Source organism: Oncorhynchus gorbuscha, linkage group LG17, assembly GCF_021184085.1.
Source record: "Oncorhynchus gorbuscha isolate QuinsamMale2020 ecotype Even-year linkage group LG17, OgorEven_v1.0, whole genome shotgun sequence".
Classification (NCBI taxonomy): Eukaryota; Metazoa; Chordata; class Actinopteri; order Salmoniformes; family Salmonidae; genus Oncorhynchus; species Oncorhynchus gorbuscha.
The window spans coordinates 33653077-33663767 of NC_060189.1; the positions used below are offsets into that span (position 1 = coordinate 33653077).

Here is a 10691-nt window from a genome sequence, read left to right on the forward strand (position 1 = left end):
GCTCACAATCCATATGTAGCCTAAAATAATTATATATTTTTTTTATTCGAGCTCATTTGTTCCAAGCTATTCATTCCACAGGCATGTATTAATTCAATCCACAATCTATTTACAAGACCTCTCAAAAGTAAAAAAAAAAAAAAACATTAAAAAAAAGATATATTATCTTCTATTCGTTTCGGATTACTTTTACTTACCGGCATCATGACTGCATGGAAACAATAAATATGTTTATTCCAGCCAATCTCTTGGAGTAACACACTCCTCTGTCTGCCTCCTTTGCCTCCCCTAGCCTATGTTGCCTGCCAGGCCGGTCCGAATAACCGGTCGGTAGAATCTGCGTCCCGCTCCAGAATCAGATGTAATGGTCCTAAAGCAACGATGCTTGATCCCACAGAGACGCACACAGACACAGACGCTGAAGGCGACGTGTGTCACTGCACGCAATAGTCACAGAACATCACACAGCCTAGTTGGGTGGCATGTTGTTTCAGGGAATTTGCTGCTAAACGTTACGCTGTAATGATAGTGATTGAACGATTGCTTTAACACGGTTCGACTGCCCTCCCGCGTGCTCTAATATGTAGGATAATCCAAGGACAGGACACGGACTGGGACAGACCAAATCCGCCCCGCAAAAAATTAACAAAGATTATTGTTCTGATCTTGTTTATCCGTGAGATAGTATCCAATTTAAAAAATTACCCAAACTCTCTAACGTAGACTTCATATCAAGGAAAAAAACGAACATGTCAAACCACAACAACGTTAGTTTGACTTTCAAACCCAGACTGGTCTCATAGACTAGACGTAACATAGTAAATGTAAATCCGAGACAATGACATTAGTATATGTTACGCTTAGTGTGGTTACATGACATGGAAGGTTACTTAACGCAAAAACGAAAGGGTGGTGGTTCGGTAGGAGTATAACATGAACATCTAGCAACCCAAAGGTTGATTGTTTGATTCTGATCATGGACCATTTCAGTATTTGAGCTAATTAGCAACTACTTACTACTTTTGACTTTTTAGCTACTTTTCTTTTTAGCTACTTTGCTAAAAATATTGTGTGTTCAAATGGCATCACGGACAACTTTAGTATTTTAGCTAATTAGCAACTTTGCAACTATTTAATACTTTCTTGCCTAGTTATTATCAGCCAGTGCTCTAGTCCTCGTTGATGTGACAAAGAAAATCTAAATACAACAGAACTAACTGTTTTAAATGCACAAGATAATGCAACCCACTCTCCATCAGCAGGGGACAAACGTCAGTGACAGGCATGCTTACACAGAGAGGAGAGGAATGATAACATTGTACTATTTTGAGGTTGATGCAAAAACATATATACTGATTAACCTCATAAAATAGGCTACCAGAGTATTTGTCCTTTAGCTCAGTTGTTTTAACTCTAAACCAAGTTTATCTGCATGAGAGCAGTTTCAAAACAAGGATGATGCAGATTTAAATGGAACTTCAGTGTCATCTTGTGTCCATACTGTGAAATGAGTTGCTTGCAAGGATGTGTCTAAATGAAGCAGCCTAAACAAATATGTGTAGTTAGCCCTTTATCTATAGTTAGTTGCAGGGAAGGGGAAACAATTTATTTGGATTCAATAAACTGTCATTGTTAAGTAACAGAGTAGATGCAGTGAACAGTTGGGAGCTGTGAGTTGATGGTTCGGATTACGGGATGCCAAGGTAATACTTTTTCGATATTCTGGTCCAGTTAAAGGGTTGTTCAGATTCACTTAGATCTGTGGACCATACTTTTGGTCAGAATATGAGCTTTTCAAAAGTTGTTTATATATTATAGAGATCAGCCTTTTTGGGAGCCCAGATACTTTAGTTATAAATCCCATCATTAGATGGTTTGGTAGTTGGGTTTCCCAAGGGACTCGATAGGCCAGCATAGCTGACCTAAGTTTGAAATATAGAAAAAAAGGAGTTGCCTGGTAATGTGCATGTGTCTTTCAAATCTTGGAATGTTCTTACACCATTACTGTCCATGATATCGGTAAGGGTACGGATTCCACATTTGTACAATTGGGAGGATGCAAATGGCCTCCCTCCAGATCGCAAGGCATTATTGTGAAATAATGGAGTATGGGCATGCTATGATTTCCAATTACATCGTTTTTCAATTTTGCGCCAAAATAGAAATTGTGTGAGCAGTAATAGGACGAAAGTGTAGTTATTATTGTTTGAGGGACATCTCAGTGAAGACCACCTCTTCCAGGGCAATTGGAGACACCGTATATCTCTGTTCTCAGCCAGGGGGCGGAAGAATCATGTCTAAACCAATTTAGGATGGGGCGAAATGCTAGTGCCTGAAAATACAATTTAAAGTTTGATACAAATAGTCCTCCTACATATTTCCCTCTTTGTAAGTTTGTTAATTGTATCAGGGATCGCTTACCTTGGCATATACATTTTTAAGCCGCAGAAGGCATTTTATCCCAATAGCCAAAAGGGCAATATATTCATTTTGACAATAGATATTCTGTCAGTTAAAGCAACTGGGATATTAGTCCATCCACTGAGGTCGGATTGAATTGATGTGAGCATTCTGTTAAAGTTTCTGCCAATTGTTTTATCTAAGGAAGGAAATACACTATACAGTGCCTTTGGAAAGTATTCAGACCCCTTGACTTATTCCACATTTGAAATAAAACAAAATCCTCATCAATCTACACACCATACCCCAGAATGGCTAAGCAAAAACAGGTTTTTAGAAATGTTTTCTAATTTATACAACATTTAAAACAGAAATACCTTATTTACATAATTATTCAGACCCTTCGCTATGACACTCAAAATTGAGCTCAGGTGCATTCTGTTTTCATTGATCATCCTTGAGATGTTTCTACAACTTGATTGGATTTGGAAAGGAACACACCTATCTATTTAAGGTCCCACAGTTGATAATGCATGTTTGAGCAAAAACCAAGCCATGAGGTCGAAGGAATTGTCCATAAAGCTCTGAGACAGGATTGTGTCGAGGCACAGATCTGGGAAGGGTACCAAAACATTTTTGCAGCATTGAAGGTCCCCAAGAGCACAGTGGCCTCAATCATTCTAAAATGGAAGAAGTTTGGAACCACCAATACTCTTCCTAGAGCTGGTCGCCTGGCCAAACTGAGCAATCGGAAGAGAAGGGCCTTGGTCTGGGAGGTGACCAAGAATGCGATGGTCACTCTGACAGAGCTCCTCTGTGGTGATGGGAGAACCTTTCAGAAGGACAACCATCTCTGCAGCACTCCACCAATCAGGCCTCTATGGTACAGTGGCCAGACGGAAGACACTCTTCAGTAAAAGGCACATGACAGCCCGCTTGGAGTTTGCCAAACGGCATCTAAAGACTCTCAGAACATGAGAAACAAGATTCTCTGGTCTGATGAAACCAAGATTGAACTCTTTGGCCTGAATGCCAAGCATCACATCTGGAGGAAACCTGGCACCATCCCTATGGAGAAGCACGGTGTTGGCAACATCATGCTGTGGGTATGTTTTTCAGGAGGCAGAGACTGGGAGACTAGTCAGAATCGAAGGAAAGATGAATGGAGAAAAGTACAGAGATCCTTGATGAAAACCTGCTCCAGACCGCTCAGGGCCTCAAACTGGGGTGAATGTTCACCTTCCAAAAGGACAACGACCCTAAGTACACAGCCAAGACAACGCGGAAACGGCTTCGGGACAAGTGACTGAATGTCCTTGAGGGGCCCAGCCAGAGCCCGGACTTGAACCCGATCTAACATCTCTGGAGAGACCTGCAAATGTCAGTGCAGCAAAGCTCCCCATCCAACCTGACAGAGCTTGAGAGGATCTGCAGAGAAGAATGGGAGAAACTCCCCAAATACAGGTGTGCCAAGCTTGTAGCGTCATACCCAAGAATACTCAAGGCTGTAATAGCTGCCAAATGCTTATGTAAATATGATATTTCTGTTTTTTATTTTTAAATAAATTAGCACATTTTTCAAAAATCCTGGTTTTACTTTGTCATTATGGGGTATTGTATATAGATTGATGAGGGGGAAAAACGATTTAATACATTTTAGAATAAGCCTTTAACATAACAAAATGTGGAAATAATCACAGGGTTTGAATACTTTCCGAACACACTGTATGTACAAAAGTATGTGGACACCCCTTCAAATTAGTTGGTTCGGCTATTTCAGCCAACCCAGTTGTTGACAGGTGTATTAAATCAAGCACACAATCGAGCCATGGAATATCCATAAACACACATTGGCTCTAGAATGGCCTTACTGAAGAGCTAAATGACTTTCAATGTGAAACCGTAATAGGATGTCACGTTTCCAATAGTTCAGTTCATCACATTTCTGCCCTGCTCGAGCTGCCACAGTCAACTGAAAGTACTGTTATTGTGAAGTGGAAATGCCTAGGAGCAACAACGGCAACAACGGCTCAGCTGCGGAGTAGTAGGCCACACAAGCTCACAGAACGGGACCGTCAAGTGCTGAAGCGCGTAAAAGTTGTCTGTCAGCAACATCAGTACAATAACTGTTTGTTGGGAGCTTCATGAAATGGGTTTCCATGGCCGAGCTGCCGCACACAAGACTAAGATCACCATGCGCAATGCCAAGTGTCGGCTGGAATGGTGTAAAGTTCGCTGCCATTGGACGCTAGAGCAGTAGAAACGCATTCGCTGGAGTGATGAATAACGCTACATCATCTAGCAGCCTGACAGACAAATCTGGGTTTGGCGGATGCCAGGAGAATGCAACCTGCCCGAATGCGTAGTGCCAACTGTAAAGTTGGAGGAATAATGGTCTGGGGCTGTTTTTCATGGTTTGGACTAGGCCCCTTAGTTCCAGTGAAGGGAAATCTAAACTCAACATTCTATACAATTCTGTGGTTCCAACTATGTGGCAACAGTTTGGAGAAGGTCCTTTCCTGTTTCAGCATAACACTACCCCTGTGCACAAAGCGCGGTCCATACAGTAATGTGCCCGACCTCCCTAATGCTCTTGTGGCTGAATGGAAGCAAGTCCCCACAGCAATGTTCTAGTGGAAAGCCTTCCCAGAGGAGGCTGATATAGCAGCAAACCGGGTCCAACTCCATATTAATGTCCATGATTTTGGAATGAGATTTTCGACGAGCAGGTGTTCACATACTTTTGGCCATGTAGTGTATATCTACTCTCAAATATTTCAAATGGGAAACAATTGGAATTCCATAAATAGAGACGGAGTCCTACATCGGGGTCTTGAGAGGAACTAGGGCTGATTTGATTAAATACATTTTAGAACTTGAGATGAAGCTGAATTTACCTATGATCTTCAATGCGTTTTGGAGCAATTGAGATACATTGTCGAGATATAGTAAAATATCATCCATGGAATCATAGTTGATTCAAAAATGTCAAATAGACCTCAGGAGGAAAACAGTCCCATCCAGGTGATTTGCCTTTATTTATGCTATCCAATGCCCTTTAAATTTCATTAAGAGATATTTGTGCTCCCAGCAACACGGCTTCTTCTGTTAAGAGAAGAGAAGATCTTCATTATTTTAAAAAGGTCTTAGTCAGCCTTGGTGTGGAATTACAATCAAAGGTGTACAGTTATTTATCCTCTACTGGATCAGTGTCCTTAAACCGGGACAGTTGTAGCTCAGTATGTGATAATGTGACTAGAACTTTCCGGGACATAGTCTTATATGGGCAGAAAACTTACATTATTGTTATTCTAACTGCAGTGTCCAATTTACAGTAGCTATTACAGCAAACAAACACCATGCTATTGTTTGAGGATAGTGCACAACAACAAAACACTTATCACAGCAACTGGTTTGATACATTCACCTCTGAAGGTAAATAATGTACTTACATTCAGTAATCGTGCTCTGATTTGTCATCTTGAGGGTCCCAGAGATACAAATGTATTGTAGTTTTGTTTGATAAAATCCATGGTTATAGTCAAATGTGGGAACTGGGTTCTACAGTTTGATCCCACTGATGTCTCTGGCTCCACCCCCACCCCGCCCGGCCATCTAGATGTGTGAAGGTTAATGTATTTTCTGTAAGGAAGCTAATGATCCATCATGTATGGAATTCCTGGGAGTGTGTAACCTTTAATGTTTTAGTGCCATTACATTTTTGTATGTTCTCTACACCTATGTACTTGAAAATGTAAAAATTGACCAATTCGGCACATTTGGGCAAACTCCTGGCAGACTTGATACAAAATATTGTGTAGTGATGTAAATCTTCAATGACTCAGACTGAACATTTGCACGCACACTGCTGCCATCTTGTGGACAACATCTATAGTACACCTAGAATCCTACATCACTGTCTGGCCATTCTCTTGCATTTCAAAGATGCAAAAAAAATAGAAAACGCTTTTTTTGTTTGTATTATCTTTTACCAGATCTAATGTGTTATATTTGTCTACATTAATTTCACATTTCCACAAACTTCAAAGTGTTTCCTTTGCAATAGTATCAAGAATATGCATATCCTTGTTTCAGGTCTTGAGCCACAGGCAGTTCGATTTGGGTATGTCATTTTAGGCATAAATTGAAAAAAAGGGTCTGATCCTTAAGAGGAGAAGCGGGAGCCACAGGTAATAGCACAAGGAGTTATTTTATAAGTATAGGAAGTAACGGTAAGAGAACTGTTGAAGATACACATGGTTCATAGGGGGCAGTATTTTCATTTTTGGAAAAATAACATTCCCAGAGTAAACAGGCTATTTTGTCAGGACAAGATGCTAGAATATGCATATAATTGACAGCTTAGGGTAGAAAACACTAAAGTTTCCAAAACTGTAAAAATATTGTCTGTGAGTATAACACAACTGATATTGCAGGCGAAAGCCTGAGAAAAATCCAATCTGGAAGTGACTCATGTTTTGAAAGCTCTGCGTTCCGATGCGTCCCTATTGAGCAGTGAATGGGCTATCAACCAGATTCCTTTTTCTACGTATTCCCCAAGGTGTCTACAGCATTTTGACGCAGTTCCACGCATTTATGTTGAAGAATGAGCATAAGCAACTATATTGCGTAAGTGGTCACCTGATGACTCAGAGTGATTCTTGTGTAAAATACAGAGGTAGCCATTTTTCCTCTCGGTCCTACTGAAAAGCCAACTGTCCCAGTTGATATATTATCGAATAGATATTTGAAAAACACTGCTTCAGATTGCTGTTAAAAAAGAATGATTCATTTTAAGATTTACTTCAGGTGTCTCTGGTGGTAATTTCCACAACAATCTCTACAAGGTAAAGAAACTTAAGCAGGAATACAATATTTTACTTTTGAAGAGAACCAAAAACTACATGTTAAACTCAAATAAAGTATACTACTTAATGGCAAATAAACCTGTTAAATATCTCACAGCGCTCACAAAACGAATACATGCTACTGCCAGTTATAATTTAAAAAGATTAAGATACAAAGGTCATTAGAAACAACAAAGCAATGGACAATTTTAAAAGCTTCCATGAAATGATATAAACAGTGCCATCAGAAATTATTCAGACCCCTTAACTTGTTCCACATTGTTACATTACAGCCTTCTCTAAAATGGATTACATTTTTTTAATGATCAGCAATCTACAAGCAATATCCCATAATGACAGATCTCCAGAGTTCCTCTGTGGAGATGGTTGTCCTTCTGGAAGGTTCTCTCATCTCTGCAGCACTCCACCAATCAGGCATTTATGGTAGAGTGGCCAGACGGAAGCCACTCAGTAAAAGGCACATGACAGCCCACTTGGAGTTGGCCAAAAGGCATCTAAGACTCTCAGACCATGAGAAAACAAGATCTCTTTGTTATGGCATTCCAAAATATGTTCAGGAGTAAAAAATGTAAATAACAAGTCAAATAAGTTGCATGGACTCACTGTGTACAATAAAAATTACTATTTTCATTATGCCCTTTTTCACCAGATTGAAACCAGAATTAATCCGTGAAGAGCACACTTCTCCAGCGTGCCAGTGGCCATCGAAGAAGAATATTTCCCACTTAAGTCGGTTATGATGACAAACTGCAGTCAGATCAAGACCCTGGTTATGATGACGAGTCTGCAGATGAGCTTCCCTGAGTGTCACGCCTTGGTCTTAGTATTTTGTGTTTTCTTTAATTATTTGTTCAGGCCAGGGTGTGACATGGGTTTATTGTGTTGTCGTATTGTTTTTTTTTGTAGGCATTGGGATTGTGGCTGATTAGGGGTGTGCCTTACATAGGCTTGGCTGAGGCGGTTCTCAATCAGAGTCAGGTGATTCTCGTTGTCTCTGATTGGGAACCATATTTAGGTAGCCTGGGTTTCACTGTGTATTTTGTGGGTGATTGTTCCTGTCTCTGTGTAGTTGTTCACCAGACAGGCTGTATAGGTTTTCACGTTCCGTTTGTTGTTTTTGTATATTTATAAGTTATTTCATGTATCATGATTCTTCATTAAAGAACATGAGTAACCACCACGCTGCATTTTGGTCCGCTTCTCCTTCAACAGACGAACGCCGTTACACTGAGATGGTTATTGACAATTTATGCAGAAATTATTCAATTGTGCAAACCCAGTTTCATCGTTAAGGCTCAAGGTCCTTAACGATATCATAACCGCCATCCATAAGAGACATTACTGTGCAGCTGTATTCATCGACCTGGCCAAGGCTTTCGACTCTGTCAATCACCACATTCTTATTGGCAGACTCCGCAGCCTTGGTTTCTCAAATGATTGCCTCGTCTGGTTCCCCAACTACTTATCTAATAGAGTTCAGTGTGTCAAATCGGAGGGCCTGTTGTCCGGACCTCTGGCAGTCTCTATGGGGGTGCCAGAGGGTTCAATTCTCGGGCCGACTCTCTTCTCTGTATACATCAATGATGTCGCTCTTGCTGCTGGTGATTCTCTAATCCACCTCTACACAGACGACACCATTCTGTATACTTCTGGCCCTTCTTTGGACACTGTGTTAACTAACCTCCAGACGAGCTTCAATGCTATACAACTCTCCTTCCGTGGCCTCCAACTGCTCTTAAACGCAAATAAAACTAAATGCATGCTATTCAACCGATCATTGCCCGCACCTGCCCACCCATCCAGCATCACTACTCTGGACGGCTCTGACTTAGAATACGTGGATAACTACAAATATCTAGGTGTCTGGCTAGCCTGTAAACTCTCCTTCCAGACTCACATTAAGCATCTCCAATCAAAAAATTAAATCTAGAATTGGCTTCCTATTTCGCAACAAAGCTTCCTTCACTCATGCTGCCAAAGATACCCTCGTAAAACTGACCATCCTACCGATCCTTGACTTTGGTGATGTCATCTATAAAATAGCCTTCAACACTGTACTCAGCAAACTGGATGTAGTCTATCGCAGTGCCATCCGTTTTGTCACCAAAGCCCCATATACTACCCACCACTGCGACCTGTACGCTCTCGTTGGCTGGCCCTCGCTTCATACTCGTCGCCAAACCCACTGGCTACAGGTTATCTACAAGTCTCTGCTAGGTAAAGCCTCACCCTATCTCAGCTCGCTGGTCACCATAGCAGCACCCACTCTTAACACACGCTCCAGCAGATAAATCTCACTGGTCACCCCCAAAGCCAATTCCTCCTTTGGTCGCCTTTCCTTCCAGTTCTCTGCTGCCACTGACTGGAACAAAAAATCACTGAAGCTGGAGATTCCCATCTCCCTCACTAGCTTTAAGAACCAGCTGTCAGAGCAGCTCACAGATCACTGCACCTGTTCATAGCCCATCTGTATACAGCCCATCTATCTACCTCCTTCCCATACTGTATTTATTTATTTTGCTCCTTTTGCACCACAGTATCTCTACTTGCACATCCATCTTTTGCACATCTACCATTCCAGTGTTTAATTGCCATATTGTAATTACTTCGCCACCATGGCTTGTTTATTGCCTTAACTCCCTTATTTGACCTTATTTGCACTCACTGTATATAGACTTTTTATCCTACATTATTATTGACTGTATGTTTTGTTCATTCCATGTGTAACTCTGTGTTGTTGTATGTGTCGAAATGCTATGCTTTATCTTGGCCAGGTCGCAGTTGCAAATGAGAACTTGTTCTCAACTAGCTTACCTGGTTAAATAAAGGGGAAATTGAAAAAAATTCAAATCAGCTGTCCGGGTGGCTGGTCTCAGACAATCCTGCAGGTGAAGAAGTCGGATGCCGTGGTTACACGTGGTCTGCGGTTGTTAGGCCGGTTGGACGAACTACACAAATTCTCTAAAATTACATTGGAGGCAGCTTATGGACATTCAATTCTCTGGCAACAGCTCTGGTGGACATTCCTGCAGTCAACATGTCAATGACACACTCCGTCAAAACTTGGGACATCTGTGGCATTGTGTTGTGTGATCAAACTGCACATTTTAGAGTGGCCCTTTATTGTCCGCAGCACAAGGCGCACCTGTGTAATGATCATGTGGTTTAATCAGTTTCTTGATATGCCACACCTGGTGGATTGTTTATCTGGGCAAAAGAGAAATGCTCACTAACAGGGCTGAAAATGAATATGTGCACAAAACATGAGAAAAAGCTTTCTGTGCATATGGAACATTTCTGGGACCTTTAATTACAGTTCACAAAACCAATACTTTAGGGTAGGTATAATTTGTGTTACGTTCCAACAGGAATATGTTCCAAGAACTTAGTAAAGTACAACGTTGCCAAACGCATACAAGTAAC

General features: G+C 41.1%; 1 protein-coding gene across 1 annotated transcript in view; it reads right to left on the reverse strand.

Annotated features, from left to right (window-relative positions):
- Positions 1–709, reverse strand: part of LOC124001465 (apoptosis-stimulating of p53 protein 1-like) — a 44226-nt gene extending 43517 nt beyond the window's left edge. The window contains exon 1 of the mRNA XM_046308233.1: positions 198–709. Coding sequence (XP_046164189.1) covers positions 198–206 — 9 coding nt within the window. The 5' untranslated portion in view covers positions 207–709. The remainder of the gene's footprint in view (positions 1–197) is intronic.
- Between the last annotated feature and the right edge of the window lie 9982 nt (positions 710–10691).